General features: G+C 41.0%; 1 protein-coding gene across 5 annotated transcripts in view; it reads right to left on the reverse strand.

The window, feature by feature from the left end:
* The window catches only part of Commd10 (COMM domain containing 10), a 135,244-nt gene that overhangs the window by 24,089 nt on the left and 86,127 nt on the right, over window positions 1-25,028 (reverse strand). Inside the window, exon 5 of one of the 5 annotated variants that reach the window (XM_048419329.3) lies at window positions 22,977-23,613. The exons of 3 other annotated variants lie outside the window; for them this stretch is intronic. In XM_048419329.3, coding sequence (XP_048275286.2) covers window positions 23,308-23,613 — 306 coding nt within the window. In that variant the 3' untranslated portion in view covers window positions 22,977-23,307. Of the gene's footprint in view, window positions 1-22,976; window positions 23,614-25,028 lie in introns of those variants that run through there. One more of the 5 variants, XM_048419328.3, reaches the window with a different exon arrangement.

Consider the following 25,028-nt stretch of genomic DNA (forward strand, 5'->3'; position numbering starts at 1 on the left):
GTATCTCTATAGATGATATAGATATAGATCCATCCTATCAGTTCTGTTTCTCTAGAGACCCCTGACCAATACAGTAAGTGATGATAAAAGTCAGATAACAAGAAGTTTGTTGGGACTGGCGAAGCCTGGTTGACAGACAGATATGAAGGAACCAAGATATCTGCACATACACAAGAGAGTGCAAAATAAGATGAGAAAGCAGAATAAAGGAAGTAGGAGACAGGAGTTAGGTATTCGAATCAATAATAACCAAGCGTAAGTCAAATGAAGTCACTGCAGTGAAAATTGTTGTCATGGGGGCATTTGGGGGGCGCTAGCTTTAAGCTATATTATCAGTCTGGTGAGAGGTTTTTCCCATGTGCCATGAGAATGCCTGTGCACAAGTGTGCCTCACCAGACTACAAGGAGGATCACCAATACCACCAAAAAGACCTCCAAATAGCCTAGCCAAATCAGTTAGCGCCTTGAAAAACAGCAATCACCATTAAGGCTTTCACATTTAGAACGCCATGGGCGGCGCCTACGATTTCTAATTGCATCCAGGTTTTCTGTTCAATGAACAGTTTTGAACATTTTAATCAACTTCTTTTTAATCAAAACTAGTCATCCTGGCAAATGAGACGGCATTGAGAAATGTAATTCAGTATGGCAGCTTTCTTTTAAAACTATGTTTTAAAATCAGTTTTGGATGCAGGTGTGTTTTTAAAATTAACAAATTTTGACAAGCTACTTATTTTTTTAAAGTAGGAACTGACTTTATTAGAAAAAATAAAAGAAAAATAAAAAATTCTTAGTTATCGGAAAGCAGTACACGAACAAAACCAAGCTTACCAACATATCAATATCCATTTTTCCAAAGGCGAGCATGTGGCTTCACATCTTTCCCTTAATTTTAGATCAGTTTAATGAAAAACATAAAATGATCACTTCATAAAATACCTGAGCTATGTAAATGAAACCTTTTCATATTCTCTTCTAGACACTTATTAGCAAACTTTGTTTCAAAATATAATTGTAAAAAATAGGACAAAGTCAATCCCAGGGCCTAATTTTGAACTCCAATGTTTCTAAAAATATTTAGTTAAAACAAGTTTTAAGCAACCTTCTGTTCATTTAAGCAGACAGTTAACTTATTGCTGTAAAGTCAGCTGTGTATGACCACTAATATAACACCCGAATTCCTTGGTTTACATTTGTTTATTCTTGGTGTGTGTCTGTGTGCATGTGTGCACGTGTGTTATAGCTCATGCTCTAGCACATATGTAGACACCAGAAGACAGCCTGCAGGAGTGGTTCCCCCTTTCCCACACGGGATGTACAGACTGAACTCAGGCCATCACGCTTGGTGGCATGAATCATCTTGCTGCCCCAACACTTGATTTGCTTTTACTGACTCTTGCCTGGACAAAGCAATAAAATCGTCCATAATTCCCATCAAAATAAATATCTTTTACAATTTTGGTTTTAGATGATTAAACTCACCAATACAATGCTGCCATGCCATGAGATTTTTGAGACTAATATACATATTTAGTAAAATGGGTCACTGAATATATACTATAACAAGATATTTATTAGCAAGGAATAAGAAAGATACCACTGAAACAATTTCTTCTTAAACAGAATGACCAATAATAAATTCTGTCCAATGAATTTTGCTAAAATAATTAGTTTCAACTTCCTTTCCTGGGGAAAAAATGAAGTCATAATAGGAATGAGTTCTGCATAATGACCTTCATAATAAGTACTACAAACAGCACATTTTCATCATTTTCAAATATATTTATAAGATTCCATTAAAATGATTTCATCATCTTTTTGGCCTCTCTTAACTTCAAACTGTACTTTTACATATTACTTTAAAAGAAAATGGATTACAGTGGAGATGGGGACACATTTAATCTCTTTAAGTTTCCTTCAAAGTCAAAACAATAAAATTTTAAAAGAAGTTGGATGGATGGCATACATCTTTAATCCCAGCACTCAGAGGCAGAAGCAGGGGCATCTCTGTGAGTTCGAGGCCAGCCTGGTCTATGGGGTGAGTTCCCTGACAGTCAGGGCTACATAGTGGGATCTTGTATTAAATATTAAATAGACAGAGACAGACACACAGACAAAGAGAGAGAGAGAGAGAGAGAGAGAGAGAGAGAGAGAGAGAGAGAGAGAAGAGGGAGAGAGAAGAAAATAAAGCATATTGGGGCTGGGAGTGTAGCTCATTTGGTAGAATTCTTACCTAACATGCATACTCCTGAGTTCTAATCCCAGCAACACATAAAACAAGCAAGATAGCCCACACCTATAATGGAAGCACATGGGTGAAGACAGGAAGATAAAAAGTTCAAGATCATACCCAGTTACATAGTAAGTTCAAAACCAGTATGAGGCATGGGACCCAGTCTCAAAAAGTATTAGTCTTGTAAGAAAGTAAGAAAGTATGCTACTTCAAATCAGACAATTTGAGAAAATTCTGTAAGAATCAAGAGTTTTGAATACATTAAAACCACAGTCAGATACTACACTTGATCTTAGCCAAAAAGACCAAGAAGAGATGGAGAAGGACACTTTATACTCATAACAGGAACAATCAATCCATCAAGACGAAGTCTCAATCCTGAACGGCTATGCCCCTAACACAAGAGCACCCACTTATGTATAAGAAACATTATTAAAGCTTAAATCGCACATCAAACCCCACACACTAATAGTAGGAGACTTCAACACTCCATTCTCGCCAATGGACAGGTCAACCAGACAAAAACTTAACAGAAATAAGAGAACTAACAGATGTAATATATCAAATGAACTTAACAGACATCTATAGAACATTCCACCCAAACACAAAAGAATATACCTTCTTCTCAGCACCTCATGGAACCATCTCTAAAATTGATGGTAACAAAGCAAACATCCACAAATACAAAAAGAAAAAAAATTGGAGAACCCCCCCATATCAAATCACCATGATTTAACATTAGAATTTAACAACAACACTAATTGCAGAAAGCCTACAAAGTCATGAAAACTGAACACTGAACTACCGAACCACCCCTGGATCAATAAAGAAATAAAGAAATTAAAGACTTCCTAGAATTCAATGAAAATGAAGGCACAAAGTATCCAAATCTATGGGACACTATGAAAGCAGTGCTAAGAGGAAAGTTCATAGCACTAAGAATCCACATAAAGAAAGTGGAGAAAGCTTACATCAGTAACTTTTAACAGCACACCAGAAAGCTCTAGAACAAAAAGAAGCATATATGCCCAGGAGGAGTAGAAAACAGGAAATAAATTGAGGGCTGAAATCAACAAAATAGAAACAAAAAAAAACAATACAAAGAAACACTGAGACAAAGAGTTGGTTCTTTGCGAAAATCAACAAGACAGACCAACCCTTATCCAAACTAATCAAAAGGCAGAAAGAGAGAACATCCAAGTTAATAAACTCAGAAATGAAAAGGGGGACATAACAACAGACACTGAGGAGATTCATAGAATCATTAGGTCATACTACAAAAAGCTGTACTCTACAAAATTGGAAAATGTAAAAGAAATAGACAATTTTCTAGATAGATACTATATACCAAATGAACAATTTAAATAGATACTATATACAAAATGAACAATTTAAATAGACCTATAAACTGCAAGGAAATTGAGGCTGCCATTAAAAACCTCCCAACCAAAAAAAAAAAAAAGCCCAGGGCTGGATGGTTTTAGTGCAGAATTCTATCAGAACATCCAAGAAGAGCTAACACCCATACTCCTCAAAGTATTCCACATAACAGAAACAGAAGGAACATTGCCAAACTCTTTATAAAACTGAAGTTACCATGATACCAAAATCACACAAAGACTCAACAAAGGAAGAGAATTACAGACCAGTCTCATTCATGAACATGGATGCAAAAATACTCAATAAAATACTGGCAAACCGAATCCAAGAACACATTAGAAAAATCATCCATTATGATCAAGTAGGCTTCATCCCAGAGATGCAGGGATGGTTCAACATACGCAAATCTATCAATGTAATCCATCATATAAATAAACTGAAAGAAAAAAATCATATGATCATTTCATTGGATGCTGAAAAAGCGTTTGACAAAATTCAACACCCACTTATGATAAAGGTGTTGGAGAGACTGGGGATACTAGGTTCATACCTAAATATAATAAAAGCAATATACAGCAAGCCGACAGCTAACATCAAATTGAATGGAGAGAAACTCAAAGCCTTTCCACTAAAATCAGGAACACGACAAGGCTGTCCACTCTCTCCATACCTCTTCAATATAGTGCTTGAAGTTCTAGCAATAGCAATAAGACAACATAAGGGGATCAAGGGGATTCGAATTGGAAAGGATGAAGTTAAACTTTCGTTATTTGCTGACGATATGATAGTGTACATAAGCGACCCCAAAAACTCTACCAAAGAACTCCTACAGCTGATAAACACCTTTAGTAACGTGGCAGGATACAAGATCAACTCCAAAAAATCAGTGGCACTCCTATACACAAAGGATAAAGAAACGGAGAGGGAAATCAGAGAAACATCACCTTTCACGATAGCCACAAACACCATAAAATATCTTGGGGTTACTCTAACCAAGGATGTGAAAGACCTATTTGACAAGAACTTTAAGCCTTTGAAAAGAGAAATTGAGGAGGATACCAGAAAATGGAAAGACCTCCCCTGCTCTTGGATTGGGAGAATCAACATAGTAAAAATGGCAATTCTACCAAAAGCAATCTACAGATTCAATGCAATCCCCATCAAAATCCCATCAAACTTCTTCACAGACCTTGAGAGAACATTAATCAAGTTTATATGGAAAAACAAAAAACCCAGGATAGCCAAAACAATCTTATACAATAAAAGAACTTCTGGAGGCATTACCATCCCTGACTTCAAACTCTATTATAGAGCTACAGTATTGAAAACAGCTTGGTATTGGCATAAGAACAGAGAAGTCGACCTATGGAATCGAATAGAAGACCCAGATATTAACCCACAAACGTATGAACACCTAATTTTCGACAAGGGAGCTAAAGGTATACAATGGAAGAAGGAAAGCATCTTTAACAAATGGTGCTGGCATAACTGGATGTCAACCTGTAAAAAAATGAAAGTAGATCCATATCTATCACCATGCACAAAAATCAAGTCCAAATGGATTAAAGACATCAACATTAATCCGTCCACTTTGAACCTGATAGAAGAGAAAGTGGGAAGTAGTCTACAAGATTTAGGCACAGGAGGCCTCTTCCTAAGTAGGACCCCAGCAGCACAGACAATAAGAGAAACAATGAATAAATGGGATCTACTGAAACTGGGAAGCTTCTGTAAAGCAAAGGACACTGTCAGTAGGACAAAAAGGCTGCCTTCTGACTGGGAGAAGATCTTCACCAACCCCTCATCAGACAAAGGTCTGATCTCCAGAATATACAAAGAACTCAAGAAACTAGACACTAAAACTCTAATTAACCCAATTAAAAAATGGGGTACTGATCTGAACAGAGAATTCACAACAGATGAACTTCGAATGGCCAGAAGACACTTAAGGTCATGCTCAACCTCCTTAGCGATCAGGGAAATGCAAATCAAAACCACTTTGAGATACCATCTTACACCTGTCAGAATAGCTAAAGTTAAAAACACCAATCATAGCCTATGCTGGAGAGGATGTGGAATGAGGGGAACACTCATCCATTGTTGGTGGGAATGCAAACTTGTGCAGCCACTGTGGAAATCAGTGTGGCGGTTTCTCAGGAAACTGGGAGTCAACCTCCCTCAGGACCCAGCAATTCCTCTCTTGGGAATATACCCTAGAGATTCCCGAACATACTACAAAAGTGTTTGTTCAACTATGTTCATAGCAGCACTATTTGTAATAGCCAGAACCTGGAAACAGCCTAGGTGCCCCTCAATAGAAGAATGGTTAAAAAAGGTGTGGAACATATACACATTAGAGTTTTACTCAGCGGTAAAAAATAATGACATCTTGAATTTTGCATGCAAATGGATGGACATAGAAAACGCTTTACTGAGTGAGGTAAGTCAGACCCAAAAAGAGGAACACGGTATGTATTCACTCATAAGTGGATTCTAACCATAATTTAAGGTCTTCGAGCCTATTATTCGTGATCCTAGAGAAGCTAAATAAGAAGACGAACCTGATGAAGATTATTTAGCTATCTGCCAGGAGGTAGGAAATAGTCAAGAGTCCCAGGTAACCTTGGGTGCATGGGGGGGGGGTGGGAGGGTTGTTGGAAGGGGAGAGGGTTAGAGAGAAGGGAGTAGGGGAGGAATGGAGAAAGCTCGGCTGACCGAGATGGGGGGAAGGGAGGAAGGATGAATGTGGGATCAGGGAAGAATATATTTCAACTAAGGGAGTCATTTTAGAGTTTACAGGAAACTTGATTATATATGGGATCCCAGGTCCAAGGAGAGATCCCCAGATTGTTCTCTGGACAGAGGAGGGGGTGCCTGAACCGGCCTTGGCCCGTGACCATACTGATGAATATTTTGCTTATCACCATAGATCCTTCATCTGGCGTTGGATGGCGATACAGATGGAGGCCCGCGTTGGAGCACCGAACTGAGCCCCCCAAGATCCAAATGAGGAGCAGAAGGAGGAAGAAAATGACGAAGGACTGCGAGGGATACTATCACCCACTGATACAAGGGGTCGGATCTAATGAGAGTTTACCAAGGCCAGATGGACCGTGACTGAACGAGCATGTGATCCAACCAGATTCTCTAAATGTGGCCGGATTTTCTGAATGTGGCTGGCCTGCAGTCTTTCTGAGAAGCCATTGACAATGACACTGGGACTGGTTTCCTCTGCACATACTGGATTTTTGGGATCCAGTCTGTTTGGATGCTCACCTTCCTGGACCTGGAGGGAGGGGGGAGGAACTTGGACTTCCCACAGGGCAGGAGACCCTGACTGCCCTTGGGGACAAAGAGGGAGGAGGAGAGGGAGGGGGGAGTGGGAGGGCGTTGGGAGGAGGGGCGTAAATGGAAACTTTTTATAATTTAATAAAATTACTTTCAAAAAAATACTCAATAAAATACTGGCAAATCAAATCCAAGAACACATCAAAAAGAATCATCCACCAGAATCAAGTCAGCTTTATCCCAGAAATGAAGGGTTGGTTCGACATACAAAAAAAATCTATCAATGTAATTCATTATATAAATAAACTGAAAGAAAAAAACCATATGATTATTTCATTAGATGCTGAAAAAGCATTCGACAAAATCCAAATCCCTTCATGATAAAGGTCTTGGAGAGATCAGGGATACAAGGAACATTATCTAAACATAATAAAAGCAATATACAGCAAGATGACAGCCAACATAAAATTAAATGGAGAGAAACTCAAAGTGATTCCACTAAAATCAGGAACAAGACAAGGCTGTCCACTCTCCATAGTTCTTGAAGTTCTGGCTATAGCAATAAGACAACAAAAGGAGATCAAAGGAATTCAAACTGGAAAGGAAAAAGTCAAACTTTCATTATTTGTAGATGATATGATAGTATATATAAGTGACCCCAAGAACTCTACCAGGGAACTTTTATAGCTCATAAATACCTTTAGTAAAGAGGCAGGATACAAGATTACCTAAAAAAAGAAATCAGTAGCCCTCCATGTACAAATGATAAAGAAGCTGAAAAAGAAATCAGAGAGACGTCACCTTTCACAATAGCCACAAATAATATAAAATATCATGGGGTAATATTAGCTAAAGAAGTGAAAGACCTATTCGACAACAAGTTTAAGTCTTTGAAGAAAGAAACTGAAGATACCAAAAACTGAAAAAATCTCCTGTGCTCTTGGATAGGTAGGATCAACATAATAAAAATGGCAATCCTATCAAAAGCAATCTATAGATTCAATTCAATCCCCACCAAAATCCCAACACAATTCTTCACAGTCCTTGAAAGAACACTACCCAACTTCATATGGAAAAGCAAAAGACCCAGGAAAACCAAAATAATCCTGTACAATGAAAGAACTTTCAGAGGTATCACCATCCCTGACATCAAGCTCTGTTACAAAGCTACAGTAATGAAAACAGCTTGATACTGGCATAAAAACAGAGAGGTTGACCAATGGAGTCAAATTGAAGACCTGGATATTAATTCACACACCCATTTTTGACAAAGAAGCTAAAATTACACTATGAAAAAAAAAAGAAAGCATCTTCAACAAATGGTGTTGGCACAACTGGGTATCAACATGTAGAAGAATGAAAATAGATCCATATCTCTCCCCATGTACAAAATTCAAGTCTAAATGGATTAAAGACCTCAATATAAATCCGACCACACTGAAACTGATAGAAGAGAAAGTGGGAAATAGCTTTCAATGCATGAGCATAGGAGATCACTTCCTAAATACAACTCTAGTAGTACAGACACTAAAGCAACAAAAAATAAATGGGACCTCCTGAAACTGAGAAGCTTCTGTAAAGCAAAGGACACAGTCAATAAGACAAAAAGGCAGTCTACTGAATAGGAAAAGATCTTCACCAACTCCACATCAGACAAAGGACTGATCTCCAAAATATATAAAGAACTCAAGAAATTAAATATCAAATTTCTAAATAATCCAATTAAAAATCGGGGTACAGAACTAAACAGAATTCTCAACAGAAGAATGTCAAATGACTGAAAGACACTTAAAGAAATGTTCAACATCCCTAGCCACCAAGGAAATGCAAATTAAAATGAATCTGAAATACCGTCTTATACCTGTCAGAATGGCTAAGATCAGAAACACCAATGATAGCTTTCACTGGAGAGGATTAAGTGGAGTAAGGAGAACACTCATCCATTGCTGGTAGAAATGCAAACTTGTACAACCACTTTGGAAATCAGTATGATGGTTTCTTAGAAAATTGGGAATCAACCTATTTCAGGATCCAGCAATACCACTCTTAGGAATATACCCAAAAGATGCTCAATCATACTACAAAGACATTTGTTCAACTATGTTCATAGCAGCATTATTTGTAATAGCCAGAACATGGAAACAACGTAGATGCCCCCCAACAGAAGACTGGAGAAAGAAAATGTGGCATATTTACACATTAGAGTACTACTCAGCGGTAAAAAACAATGACATCTTAAATCTTGCATGTAAATGGATGGAACTAAAAAACACCATTCTGAGTGAGGTAACCCAGCCCAAAAATTATGAATATGGTATGGACTCACTCATAAGTGGATACTAGCCATAAACAAAGGATATTGAGCCTATATTTCATGATCCTAGAAAAGCCAAGCAACAAGGTAAACTCTAAGAAAAATATATATAGATCCACCTGGAAAGTCGAAATAGACAAGATCCCCTGACAAAATTGGGTCGGGGAAGAAGGAAGGGTGGAAGGGAAAGAGGAAGGGAAAAGAGGAGAGTGAAGGAGAACTTGATGGAATGGGTAGTCGAGATGGAGAAAGGACAGAGATGAAAGCAAGGAAAGAAATATCTTGATTGAGGGAGCCATTATGGGGTTAGCAAGAAACCTGGCTCTAGAGAAATTCCCAGGAATCCATAAGGATGACCCTAGCTAAGACCCTAAACAATAGAGGAGAGGGGGCCCAAACTGTCCTTGCCCTGTAGTCAGACTGATGAATATCTTAAATGTCACCATAGAACCTACATCCAGCAACTGATGGAAATAGAGGCAGAGACCCACATCAGAGCACTGGACTGAGCTCCCAAAGTTCAGTTGAAGAGTGGGAGAAATGAGAAAATAAGCAAAGATGTCAAGATCATGATGGGTACACTCACTGAAAACAGTCTACTGAGCTAATGGGAGCTCACCAACTCCAGTCATACTGGAAAAGAACAAGCATAGGCCAAACTTGTCCCTCTGAATGTGGGTGACAGTTGCATGGCTGGGGCAGACTGAGGGGCCTCTGGAAGTGGTACCAGGATTTATCCCTACTGCTTGTACTGGATTTTTGGGAACTTATTCTTTTTGGAGGGATACCTATCTCAGCCCAGATATAGTGTGTGTGTTGGGGGGCCTTGAACCTTCCCCAAAGCAATGTGCCTTACCTTCTCTGAAGAGTGGATGGGGATGGGGGGTAAGTGGAGGCAATGGGAGGAGGGGAGGAAGTGGGAACTTGGACTGGTATGTATAATGAAAAAAGATCGAACGTTTTCTTTTTAAAAAAATAAAAATAAATTACAAAAACATAAAAATAAAATAAAACCACAGTCAGAACATAGAAAACTGCAGCGACACCAAGCAAGGCAGAGTGGGGCTGTACGAAGTTCATGATTGGTCAGTAAAAGCAGATCTACACTGTTTAATTCAAACATGAATTCTGACAATAAGGAGACCCAGAATAGGGCACTGGATTACAGACAGAGAAGGCGGCAATCATCAGCATGAGGGGAACTCAGTCCGAATGGTCCACAGTGAAGCGTACCACTCAGCCAGGCTCACTCCTGCACTGCAGGGGTTGGATGAAGACTTCTCCAAGAAGAATCTAAACCCCCATGAAGTAAGGAAGGATTCTTATGTGGGTTAAGAACTAAATCATCTCCAGCCATAAAATGGCTACTAAATATAGGCCTTCAAATAAACAGACTAACAACCAAGGATCGCCAGCATCTGAGGAAAGAAAGCCTAGCAAGAAAGTCACCAAACTTGACAATTAAAGAAATAACATGCATGCTAAGTAAAAACAAAACAATGAAAGAAAACCTTAAATAGAGATGTCAATCTCTGTGAACTTTGAAAAGATAGCTCATAAGCAATAAAAAAAAAGAGTAGGCTGTTTTAAAAAAAAAAGTTCAAAAATATTCAAAATAGAACTGACAAAATAATGTCAAAATTTTCCTAAAAACATGGGTTGAAAACAAAAAAGAACTCAGCTAAAGAAGATCTAACTGTTGACCAAGAAGATAATGGCAGAAATTCTACAGAACCCACTGGAAAAAAATGATAAGGAAGAAAAACGGAGGATAGACTTAGAAGTACTGAAGTTACCTAGAAAAAGAGAAAGATAATTAGGTGGAAAAAATAACCACAGAAAAGGAAAATTTCCCTTAGCTGCAGATAGCTTCAGGCATTTTCATAATGAGGGAGATGAGGGGCCAGGTTCAGCAATCACATCCCAGTCTAAAAGCAAAGTAACTTCAGGGAAGTTGCCCAACACAGTGAGTTCTGGTTTTGATGTTACAGTCAAATCTAAAACTGTCTACTAAAGTTGCAAAAGAATCACACTTGTAACAAAGTGGAATTCAATTCTTCTGAAGACCATGTCACCACCTCCAAAAACTAACGCCAGTTAGAGCAAGTTACAAAGAAACCGGATGCCTAAAAAACACCAGGAAACTTTTATCCCTCTGCATAGACTTAAAAACCAATTAATGTCAAGCTGCCCTTTAACACTTTTGTCTTTTGACTGTACACTCACATTCAGATTCAAGAGAAAGGTCATTAGATTTAGGTAAGGGAAAATGCTACAATTTAAAAGATAATTATGTAAGAACCAAAATGTATCCTCCATTTCTTGTTTCCTTTGTCACCCCCCCCCCCACACACACACCCGGTGATGAACAGGTATAAGGTGAAATTAACAAATGGGAAATTGAGTGGAGAGTTTTTTTTTTTTAAAATACCAACTTCTCCAGGAAACAGGGAATATGTTCATTGTCAGACTCCACCATAAATGGTCCACGTTGATAACTGCTGATCTCACAACATGGAGATATCAGAAAGTCAGGAAGAGTGGACAACATCCTTTAGTCATAGTGGGAATGTCACCAGAAGCCATAAACTTACGTTCTGGAAAATAAAGACTGTGGTAGTTTGAAAGAAAATGACTCCCAAAGGAAGTGGCACTATTATATGAGGTGTGGTCTTGTTGGAGGAAGTGTGTTACTGTGGAGGCGGGCTTTGATGTCTCATATATGCTCAAGCCATACCCAGCGAGACAGATCACTTCCTGTTGCCTGCAAGATGTAGGACTCCCAGCTACTTCTCCAATACCATGCCTGCATGTACACCACTATGTCCCACCATGATGATAATGGACTGAACCTCTGAACTGTAAGCCCCCAAATAAATGTTTTCCTTCTAAGAGCTGCTGTGGTCATAGTGTCTTCACAGCAATGGAGACTCAAATAAGACAAAGATTTTTTTTTTAAAGTACCTGTTTACCTACTTTTAAAAGGGGCGGAGGTTTGAGAAAATCGACTAGGGAATTTTTTTCCCTTCACTTTTCATAAGCAAATTTTACAAAAATATTTAGATAAATAGAGCTATTTTGTGAGTTAGCTAAGGAGTTAATTAAAATGGTTAAATCTTCACTTTTGAAAAGCTCAAATATTTATAGTCTGTAGTATACTTAACTAATTGGAAATTATGTTTCTAAATTACTACATATAAAAATGTAGAGAACAACTTTTGCCTTGTAGATAGGATATTTTCTCAAATTGTCATTAAGGGAAATTTTCCTATGAAAAGATTTCTGGCTAGTCTACTGAACAGTTAAATTTTCTATAAGCTTTAAATAATCTACTTAATAACAGGATATAACTAGACTGGTCAATATAAAAACATGGAAAAATATTAGAACATATATGCATTTACCTAATTTTTCTATTTTCTGGGGTTTTATTTATGTAAAATTATATATATTTAGTATATTATATAAAATTATATATGTTATACTTGTTATATAACATATATATTAATTTAACCATTAAAATAAATTTTATGTAGAAGATGAATATGTCTAAATTTTAGTGCTATAGTACAATTAAGTAAGGTTAGAGTAAACAAACATTTTTAGGTAATACCAAAGAATATTTCATAGCCTTGGAATGGAGTTATTTCTTAAACAGAACAGAAAGTAGAAATAATAAAAGACAAGACTGAGAAGTACACTTTAAAAATCAGATAATATTAAAAAATTCATCTTCACCAGGGATACCTTGGTTAGCAGATGAAGCCAGAGTGGGAAAATGTTGAAACTCACAGGCAGCCATTAAGAAGCAAACTGATATAACTGCCTTAGCAAACAAACAGTTTGCCATTATCTATTAAAGCAGATTCTGTGATCCAGTGATTTGTACCTAAGCATAAGCCTAATAAGAAATATATGCATATATGTGTTGCAGAATTATTTTAATTAGGCAAAGATGTATTATATTTGTTTATCCTGAAAAATAATATTTTAATTGTGTAAAAGTTACTTTTGTTTATGTTGCATTGTTTGACAATGTAAGGATGTGTTTTTAACTATGTAAAGATATGTGAAACTTGTTTTACTTTGTGTTCCTAAGGTACCTGATTGGTCTAATAAAGAGCTGAGCAGCCAATAGCTAGGCAAGAGAAAGGATAGGCGAGGCTGATGGGCTAACAAGGGTCTTTGGGGTCCAGTTCAGATCAGACACTACAGGAAGTGAAAGGAACATTCTGTATCTGAGGGAGAATGAGTTCTCCCACGCATGCTGTTCTGAACAAGTCTGTTTGTTCTTCTGTCTCTATTCTGATTCTCCTGTCCTAATTCTAATTCCTCCTAACTTCTTCCCTCCTACCCTAAACACTCCCTCTCTTACAGGAGCCTTGAAGTGATTAAAAAAAATTACAAGAGTTACCTCTCAATGGTCAAAGCACATTCCTAGGGTAAGCAGTAAGTAGCTGAGCCATTTACCATGGCAACACAAGGGTTTCAAGGTTTCAGGAGTAAGACTATGCCCACATGGGGCGGGGGGGGGGCATAGTGCTGAGTGGTAAACTTTAAGACATAGGACTATTGTCAGCAGACTTGACAAGCAAAGAATTGGCACGTTTTTCTTCGGGTGCTTTGTGTAGCAACCTTGGTTGAATATCTGTGACTCTGACCTTGTACGTAGCTGTAAAGGCTTAAATTTATGATCTAGTTATAAAAAGTCTTTAGTATAGCTTGAATTTACTCTGAGGTAAAAATGAGCTAATTATATACAGTTAGTCTGATCAAAGGAACAAATCAGGCTTTGAAGTTTCCACAATCCTTGAGGGACAATGGATCCAGTTATGAAGCATGTCTTAGTATATGTTTTATATATCAAAATAATACAGAAAAATGAAAAGTCATCTTCCTGACCACCCACGACATATGTGCCCATAAGACTGAGATGTAATCGTAAGATTACATGCACACATCACGTGAGACCCCAGGCTGCCTTGGCAGCTGTGAGCAACGGTTTCTAGAGTCGATGGTCCTGTAGGCCTTGCCTGGACAGGATCAACCTCCATCAGACTCTGGTGGCTTGACATCTGAATACGAGTTGTCATATGCTCTAACTCTCACGGCTTCTGACAGCAGGCAGAGAGAGCAAACAGCAGGAGAAATCTAGGCTTAAGAAAGAGAAGAATGAGAGGAACTAGAGAGGAGGAAGAGAGAAGGAGGGAGATGTCTGGGGCAAGAAGCCAGGCAGATGCCAGCCAGGCACACAGAGAAGCAGTGAAAGTAAGATATACAGAGGGAAAGAAAAGGTAAAAAACCCCGAGGTCAAAGGTAGGTAAAGAGAAATAGGTTAGTTTAAGTTAAAGGAGCTAGCTTGAAACATGCCTAAGTAAGGCCAAGCATTCAAAACTAGTAAGTCTCCATGTCATGAATTTGGGAGCTGGGTGGTGGCCTAAAAGAAGAAGCCTGGTGCATACATGTATCAGTCACAGTACAGACTTATTTCCATCATGAGAAGTGCATATATACACTGCAGTGTAAATAACACCACCCAGTATGAACAGAAACCACAAGTGTCATATCAAATGCAAAGTGGTCTCCTACGATAAAGGTGAGATAAGAACTGAGAGACAAAGAAGGGCACTTTGGTTAATTCTATTTCTAAAATGCATTAAATGAGCAAAACTACTACACATCTAGAAAAGACTTACTGAAATGATTAACTTAATATTTACTTATGTCTCTATGTTTGTTTTGGTTTGTGTGATTTTCTGCATACTACATCATAGATGCAGAAGCCCCTGGGGATCAAAAAAAGGCACTAAATTGTAGAATGAACAGCGGGCCTCTTCCCGCCGCCTGCCCAGCTCCTGTCCGCCTGGCTAGCTTTACCCGAAATAATTACACGGAAACTGTATTCTTTTAAACACTGTTTGGCCCATTAGTTTCAGCCTCTTATTGGCTAACTCTCACATCTTGATTAACCCACTTCTAATAATCTGTGTAGCACCATGAGGTGGTGGCTTACCGTGAGTATTCTAACCTGTGGCTGTCTCGGAGAGGAGAGTCATGGCGACTGCCTGCCTCTGCTTTCTTTCTCCCACAATTCTGTTCTGTCTACTCCACCCACTTAGGGGCTGGTCTATCAAAAAGGCCAAGGCAGTCTCTTTATTAACCAATGAAAGTAACAATAGACAGACAACCGTCCTCCATCACTAAATCTCCTTTAACTGGAGATTCAGGTAGTTGTGAGCTCAGATGTGGGTGTTGGAAACCAAACCCAGGTCCTCTGCAGGAGCACCAAACACTGCTGAGCCATCTCTCCAGCCTCCCTCATATGCAATGTTAGAACAGTTAATGGAGCTCGTTTGGACAGCAGAAAGGGACTAACACGACCCGTCACTGAGTCAGCGGAGAGCATGAAAGAGCGGCCGGGGCTGCAGAGGATGCTATCTCAGCTGGAGAGTTACAGTGCACTCTGCAGAGCACGCACTGTGTGCTTCACTACAAGAGCTAACAGAAGGTAACCACCACCTCCTCCCCCTTTAATGGAAACATGTCCTTTGTAGCCCATTGTGACCCTCAACTCTCAATCCCCCTGACTCAGCCTCCTGAGTGCTGCAGTTGTAAACTATGGCCAGGTCTCATCTTTGAACTCACTATTAGCTACTAGATTACTTATTCCTAGCATTTACTTAACTGTCATTGACAAATTAAACTTCTTCAAGGAAGCCAATGGGGAAGTAACAGTTAAACATGAATACTTCAGTAGTTATTTCAAGATAATCCATAAAACAACAGATAAAATATATGAAGTGTGATGTTTTAACAGAATTAAAAGTCAAATCATATTTAAAGAACCACTTAACACACACACGAAATAACTACCTTTGTAACAGAAAAACATATTCACATTGCCTTCCCCAGGGAAGGGGATCTAAGCCAGCTGTGGTTCACTGTGTTCAAGACCCACTTTCTACCAAGCTGAATTTTAGTTAGAAGCTAAAGAACTACAAACCACTGCACTCTGGAGCAGTGGTTCTCAACCTTCTTCATGCCGCGGCCCTTCATGTTGTGGTGACCCCAACCAGAAAATTATTTCTACTTCATAACTGTAATTTTGCTACAGATATGGACTGTAAAGTAAATGTCTGACGTGCAGGATATCTCATATGTGATCTCTATGAAAGGAACATTTCACACACACACACACACACACACACACACACACACACACACACCACACCCCGGCCAAAGGGGTTGCAACCCACAGGTTGAGAACCACACGGCTCTGGAGAACAGACTCGCCAACACTGACACAGGCAGCACACAGGGTGGGGTGTCTCTCTACTTCTGCGCTGAAGCAAAGCAGTGCTGATTAGAAACAAATGGATGTGAGACATTACAAGAAGAGCCCAGGAGTGGGTGTGACATTTGTTTAGTTAGGGCTTCTACGCCTGTGCTAAAACACAAAGGAGAAATGATTCTTGGAGAGGAGAGGGTTAGCTTCAGCTCACAATTCCACACCACAGCCCCATCACTGAGGGAGCCTTGGGACCCATGGGAGCTATGGGAGCCACGGGGGCCATGGCAAGGACTTGGAGGCAGGGACTCAAGCAGAGACCATGAAGGAACACTTCTGTCCACATGGCTTGTTTGGTCGGCTTTCTTATATAACTCAGGAACAGCTTCTCAGGGCTGGCACCACCCACAGTGGCTGGGACCTCCTACATCAATCATCGCCTACAGGATAATCTGATGGAGGCATTTCTCAGTCAAGTCTCTCTTGCCAAGTGACTCTAGCTTCTGTCAAGCTGACAAAAAACTAATCAGCATAATTGACCTCTTGCCAACATAACACACAAATATTAATTACAAATATTAATATTAATTACAACCATTAAACCAAACACTTTCCTTTCTTGCTTGTCCTTGTATTAATATCACTACCTCAATATAAAGCATTCCAACTCCTAAAGTCCCAGGCTTTAAAAATTCAAAGGCTTGCAAAGTTCATTCTGTTTAAGACATCTCCCAAACAGCCAGTTCCCTCAAAATAACCAAAGTCTCAACTGTGAACTCCTTCCTATAAAATAATCAGGGCACAGTCGCAGTCAAATCAAAATTCAATAATGTAAAAAGTTCGGTGCTTGATGTCTGCAGCGCCCTCACAATCTTCTGGGTTCAAAGGGCCTTGGTGGTTCCTCTTCTTCAGCTCTGCCGTCCACAGCACACAGCTTGTCCTTTTAGCTCAGGCCAACCACTCTACAGCTGCTGCTGTCCGTGGTGGTCATTCCATGGTACCGGCATCTCCCGAATGTTGGGGTCTCCATTAAGGCTAGGCTGTATCTTCACTAATAACCGCTCCTGGGGTGTTGTCTTAGCCACTGTTCTATTGCTGTGAAGCAGCAGTAATCCTAAGGCAGAAACTGGGGTGTTGCTGTGACAGGCCTGGCCGTGTGTTTTGGGGAGGCTATGGAAGGACTCTGGAACTTTGGACTAGAAAAGCCGTCGAGTGGTGGCAGTTCAGTGGGCTGTTCTGTAGGAGCTTAGCAGACAAAATGTCAATAGCAGTGCAGAGGATGAGGCCTGGGTGTGAAGTTTCAGAGGGAAGTTTACAGAGTCTATCAGTGACATCTGTTATTGTGGATTGAGATTCTATGCTTCTCGTTAGCTGGGGTTAACAAATCAGCTGTGACTAACAAGATACCAGAACCGCTGAAGTGAAACCGTTGCTAGGATACTGTGGATGCTGGTCAGCTGGAGCCCAGAAATCAGTGGTGATTAAGAAGAGACCAGCACCGTTGAGGTGAAGTCTTCTGGGAAGCGTTTCTTCAGAGTCAGCACACAGAAGCTGCGTTCCAGACACGGCCCAGGTTGTACCTTGTGCCGGCAGCGAACTGGATAGTGTAAGAGTCACCCAAGTAATGCAGGTTCTGAAGGTGGGAAAGGGTCACGGAGAGCAGCTGAGGCTTGGCACTGTGTGGTAGTGCTGGAGTTCCTAAAGACAGCCCTGGAGAGGCCGCTGGTCAAAGGGCAGCCTAGGTGCAGCAGAGACCCAGGAGTTTGGAAACGCCAGTTCTGTGGGATATCCAAGGCGAGCGGCAGCAACAAAGTGAAGTCAGCGGCCGCCTGGAAGACAAGATGCCCACGCACACGCTGCGGAGGATGGAGCTGAAGAAACGACCCAAGTCCTTCGGAGGAGTCCAGAAGATCCTGAGTGGACACTGTTTTATTTACACAGTTGAGTTTGGTCTTTCTTTAATTTGATTGTGATTATGTCCTGGTTCTTCCCTCCTGAAGTAATGAAGTATTTTTATTTTTATTTTACAGGAGTCCACAGCTGAGAGACTTTAAACCTCTAGAGAGATTTTGGAGCTTTATGAAGACTATGGATTTTAAAATGAAAGTTTGGATATTTTAAAGAGACTTGCAACTTTTAAGTGTTTTAAAATTTAGGATATTTTATACTACAATGCTCATATTAATGGGAGATCATGGGGATGAATAAGAAAGGAAAGGTTGTGGCTTAATAGTGATGTGCTCGTGTGCCAAGTTGACAAGGATCAGAGGTGCTGGCTACTTCTGTCAACATGACACAAACCAGAGTCACTGCAGAGGAGGGGTCACCACTGAAAAAAATGCCTCCATTAAGACGGGGCTATAGGCAAGCCTGTAGGGCATTTTCTTAATTAGTGATTGATGGGGGGGGAGACCCATTGTAGGTGCTGCCATCCCTGGTCTGGTAGTCATGGATTCTGTAAAAAAGCAGGCTGAGAAAGCCACGGGGAGCAAGCCAGTAAGCAGCACCCCTCCATGGGCTCTGCATCAGCTCCTGCCTCCAGGTGCTTGCCCTGCCTGAGTTCCCGTCCTGACTTCTTTGATGATGAACTGTGATGTGGAAGGTTACGCCAAGTCAACCTTTTCCTAACCCAGTTGCTTTGTCCTTGGTGTTTCATCACAGCAATAGTGACCCTGACCAAGATGGATGCCAGGGCCAAGGAAATTCTTATAAAAGAAAGCATTTAATTCAGGGCTTGCTTAAGAGTTTCAGAAGTTTAGTCCATTATCACCATGGCAGAGAAGGAACTGATAGGTACATACGGATCTGCAAGGAGAGAGAGAGGGGGAGAGAGGGGGGAGGGGGGGAGGGAGGAAAGGAGGGAGAGAGAGAGGAAGGAAGGGAGAGGGAGAGAGAAAGAGAGAGGAGAGAGGGGATCTGGCATGGGCTGTTAAAACCTCAAAACCCAGCTTCAGCGACACATTTCCCCAACAAGGCCACACCCCCAATCCTTCTCAAATAGTGTCACTCTCTGATGAATAAGATTCAAATATATAAGCCGGGCAGTGGTGGCGCACACCTTTAATCCCAGCACTGGGAGGCAGAGGCAGGCAGATCTCTGTGAGTTCCAGGCCAGCCTGGTCTACAAGAGATAGTTCCAGGACAGGCCCCAAAGCTATAGAGAAACCCTGTCTCAAAAAACCAAAAATAGAACAACAACAACAAAAAGATTCAAATGTATGAGCCTATTGGGGCCATTCTTAGTGAAAGAACCACAGCTGTCTTCAGGTACTCTGACCCTGACACATAGTTCTAAGTCTCAGTTTCTCTCCATGGCCCTTCAGTCCTGGAGCTTCTGCTGCGACCATCACCAATGCCCTCGCCTGGTGTCAAGCCTCAGCTGCTAATACTTCACACCTTTAACACCAGTACCACCGGGGAGACTCTTACACACTACCAAGTACAAGTGCCAGCACAACGAATACCCACGGGCCTCTTGATCCAGCTCCTGTGTGCTCCTGAGAAACACTTCCCACAAGGGGCTGCCTCACTGATGCTGGTCTTTTTAAAACTCCAGTTGATCCTTCAGCCCCAGTTGATCCAAACCAGAGACTCTCAATTTAAAACACCGAATGGCTCTGATAGAGTCTTGAAGGAACTCTCAAACTTTCCTCTGAAGCATCACAAGTCAGGGATCCACTGCGTGCACTGCCTGCTCTCAGCACTGTCCCCAGGCCTCCACTGTGTGCCCTGCTCTCGGCACTGTCCCCAGGTCTCCACTGCATGCCCTGCTCTCAGCACTGTCTTGTCCCCAGGTCTCCACTGCATGCCCTGCTCTCAGCACTGTCCCCAGGCCTCCACTGTGTGCCCTGCTCTCAGCACTGTCCCCAGGCCTCCACTGCATGCCCTGCTCTCAGCACCGTCCCCAGGCCTCCACTGCATGCCCTGCTCTCAGCACTGTCCCCAGGCCTCCACTGTGTGCCCTGCTCTCAGCACTGTCCCCAGGCCTCCACTGCATGCACTTCTCTCAGTACTGTCTTTCAAGTTCCCACAGCAGCAGTTCATTAAGTTCTGAGCACTAAGTAGCACCTCCAGACCAAAGTTCTAGGTATTTAGAATAGGAATGTGTAAAAAAAACGGAAGTCCTCTGTCCTTCTGGAGTTTCCATTCTGGCGGAGGATCTGAACATACAACGCACAAAAAAGACAAATACATAGCCTGTCTAATAACACATACAGCTAGTTTGAAAGTGAAGATATGGAGAACTGCTAGTGCATATGGAGCTCGGAGAAAGCCTCATAAATAAGTTGACATTTCATTGAATGTCACCCAAAAGAAGTGAGGGAATAGATACACAAGTATCCAGGATTAAAACATTCCAAACAGAGGAAACTTCAATAGTTCCTGAGGAGAAGGTCCTCTTGGTGTCTTCCAGAACACTTTCAGAGAGTGTAGCTAGAATAAAGTTGGCAAGAAGGGCTGGGGCAGAGATGAGGAAGGAAGGCCAGACCATGAAGGCCACTTCTAAGACTGAACACTGTTTGCAGACTGGAAGCCATCTGCAGCACTTTTGACCCACAAAAGTGAGGACTGTATATGCAGAAGAGGTAGACTATTAAACAAAAACCATAAGCTAATGATCTGAGGCTAATGCACCCGAAAGGTCAGGATCCCTGTGAGGGGGAGAGCAAGAAGCAAAAGCACTTTCCCAACTGGCATAGCTGGGGAGGCTGGGGACTTGGGTGGACATGGGCTGCGGAAGCCAGTGTCAGTGCAGGCAGAAGAGGGAAGGGAAATTCTACCGTGAGAATCAGGTAAGGGAGGAGACTGTCACTGGGCAGTTGACAAGCCGGGCATTTGAAAGACCACCTGTTTAAAACAAACCAAAAACACAGATAAACACTATTAGTTCACATATAAATTCTCTAATGTGAGAAGAGTCTAACATATATATGCCTTTGATGAAAGGTAGAGCTATTACTTGTAAAGCAAGGGAGTTGGAGACACTGTAGACTACTTATGCAAACGTTTGAAATAAAGTAAAATTCAGTGTACAAATGGAGAAGCTACTGATGTGTCTAGTAACGATGCATTTAAATGAAGCAATTTATGTGGAACTGCATTCAACTGTAAATAATTTACACACAGATCAAGTTATGAGCTACCCAGCAAACAATCTTGAGTTCTGAAAACAAACCCAACAGGCTAATTTCATCTGTAGCTCTGACTCTGAAGGGCTCTCTGAGTTCCTTTCGAAAGTTGTGAAGAAATCTCCTACAGTCTAAATGGTAGCAGGACACAGGACACGGCTCAACTGCAGCTTCTGGGGTGCTACAGACAACGGTCAACAGCTCTAACTGGCCACCCAGGGAGGAGCCAGACACCAGGAGTCTAAGTGGGGCTGGGGACGTCTCATTTTGCTAGAAAAGTCTTCTCACAGCATAGCTAACTAGACATGAATTACCTTACCTATGATGTCTCCAAATAAACAACTGTAAAATAATTACTTGCATAATTCCACTCTTGCACATCGGGTGTGTGTGTGTGTGTGTGTGTGTGTGTGTGTGTGTGTGTGCGCGCGCGCATTCTTTTTCCATTTGTGAAATACTGCAGGCTTTGACCTTTTCTACCAAGGTACAATGATACGATAATAGAGTGTGGATAATAATTAACTGTTCGTTAGTCAAAAATGGTGATTAAAGAGAGAAAAGGCTGAAAATACTTCCAATTTCTTTGCTGAGTGTTGTTGGACCTGCTGAAGTCAGAACTAGTGGGCACCACCAGGATGCTGCTTTGGTAGACCCTGGGTTTGAGGTGTGAGTCTGTGGCTTTCTTCAACAGCGCCCCGGACCCCTAGGCATTTCGGGATGACCTGGGACTCATAAGCCTCCTGCTTGAGCCTCCCATTCAGCACTTAGTTTCTTGAGGAACTTCCACTGGTCTCCATTATTGTACTCCTTTACATTCCCATGATGTGTTTAAGAACTCGCTTTTTCTTCACATCTTCCCAGTAAGTTAATTTTGTTCCTGATAAGATTTCTTGTAAGAGTAAGATAGTATCTCACTTTATCCTAAATGTTTTTGGTTTGTGATTTTTTGTTTATTTGTTTTTCAAGACAGGGTTTTTTGTTTGTTTTTTCCTCTGTGTAACAGGCCTGGCTGTACTGTAACTCACTCTCTACACCAGACTGGCCTCAAACTCATTCTCCTGCCTTTGCCTCCAAGTTGGTTGTTTTGTTTTTCTGAGATAGAATTTCACTCCGTAACTTGGGCTAACCTGAAATTCACTATATATAGCCAAGGCTGACCTCAAACTTGTAAAAATCCTCCTGCCTCAGCCCCATGAGAGACAGGATTACGAGCATGAGCCCTCAACAGCTTCCATTTAGCGTTGAGGACTCATGGTTGCCATCTTCTCACAGATTTGCTGGCCATTTTGTTTCTTTCAAGGAGCATTTATTCATATTGTTTTGCCCATTTTTTAACTGGACTGTATTTTTTGTTTGGGATTGTTTGGAACTTTTTATATATTCTGGATATTAACAGTTATATAAATGCGTGACAATATTTTTTCCATTTTCTAGGCGTTCTAATTCATTCTGCTGTTTTTTCCCCCTTTGGTTTGATGTAGCCTCAGCAGTTATATTTCCTATGTTTCCTGTGATGTTAAAGTTCAGAACATCAGGCCCTCAGCCAGCCAATGTCCTGAGAAGCTGCCTGTCATCTTCTAGTCGTAGTTTCAGTTCTCACGCTGAGGATGACAGACAGGAGTCAGGTTTCCTGAAAGTTTGTCCAGCTTTCCTAGCCGCACCTGCTCTAGTTAGCTTAAGCTGTCATCTTGACCCAGCCTAGAGCCATCGGAGAGGAAACCCTTGTCCAGACTAGACTGGCCTCTGGGCATGGCTGTGGGTCACTGTCTTGACTGCCAGTTGATACAGAAGATCCCAGCCTCTGTAGAGGACGGCATCTGCCCCCACGGCCTTGGCTGTAGAGGAAAGCTATCTCAGTATAAGCCCGGGCCAGCAAGCAGCATTCCTCTGTTTTCTGCTTCAGGTTCCTGCCATCAGGTCCCTCCCACGGATGGTGTGAGCCTTTTCTCCTCAGGCTGCTTCTGCTCCATGTGTTTTCTCCCTGCAGCGGAAGAAACTAAAGGGGTTATATGTTCTTAGGTACACGGATCCATTGTGCTTCTGTAGAGACGACCGTGTGTGGGGAAATGACACACTGCCCCCAGTCTGGCTTTGTGCCAACACCGTGTCGGGGTCAGATAGTTCTGAGGTGTGCACTGAAGTTAGCCGTTGTGATGGCTCCATCTGCGATGGTTCAGTTCAGTAACTCTTTGACTGTGCGGGATCTTTCATGCTTCCACAATAGTTTTAGGATTGTGTTTTCTAGCTCTTTGAAGGCTGTCATTGATATTTTAATGGGGGCTGCTCATCTGCTTTTTGTTATAGAGTCACATCATGAACAGAGATCATCTGAATATATCCATTAAAGAAAAACTTTCATAAAATAATTCTGCATTTTATGTTAACAGTATTGTTTAATCTGACACAACTGACTTGCACTAACAAAAACTAACACTACCTCCATCAGAGAAGAGATAAAGTATCAATGGATGCCAGGGAAGGTACCAGGCACAATTATAGAGTCAAAGCAGGATGCCACTGCCATTTTGGCAACCATCTTCTTAACTGCAATCAAGGTGCATTAACAAATATAAAAACATGTTCCCAGATGTCATAATCTCTTGATTTGAATACATTCATGTACTATGAAAATCAATGTACTTCATGTTGCACAGAAAACAAGGTCTGAGGATAGTAGCAGCTTGGAGTTCTACAAGAATGCTTTCCCTTGAACTTCTCCTACCAAGATGAAAGGCTGTTTTGGAAAGAAGCAATGTTTCTGAGCCAGACCCTTCTTAAAAGGAGTTACTTACAACCACTCTAATAAAACCTTATCTGGAAACTGTCCCTGAGACAGTTCACAGTACTGGTGACAGAAAAGCTGCTAACTGGGTCACTTGACAAAGAACAATATTGGGATTAAGAGGTCAAAAGATAGGCATGTCAGTAAACATAAACGGGCAATTTGTGATCTTTATTGATTCTCTCATAAATCATCCTGACCACTTTTAACAGGATTAAAAGTTCCATCTGCTACTCCTCAGAGAGAAACCAGAAGCCTCTTTAAGTTTTATTCAGTACACCTGGTACAAAAGCAGCCTCTATGCTACAGAAGGCTAGTGGTGTTTTGATACTAATTTTACAGTTTGTTATGAAGATAAAGAAATATGTAGACTCTGTGGGAGGTTGCCCTGAAATAGCAATTTTATTATATACAAAACCCTTTCTACTGACAACAACATGAAACCTTCAAATTCATATTCTATCTGGGGCAAATCAGCAGTGAGTAAGTCCATAAGAGTGTAAACCACGCTGAGACAGGGCTGGGGCGCAGTACCATGGGACAAGAGCTAACACAACTGTCGTTTCTGTCATTTCCCCAATAGCTGTCTAATGTGTCCAATTGGTTAGGCTAAC

The sequence above is a fragment of the Myodes glareolus genome, chromosome 13, assembly GCF_982192425.1.
Source record: "Myodes glareolus chromosome 13, mMyoGla1.1, whole genome shotgun sequence".
Taxonomy (NCBI): Eukaryota; Metazoa; Chordata; class Mammalia; order Rodentia; family Cricetidae; genus Myodes; species Myodes glareolus.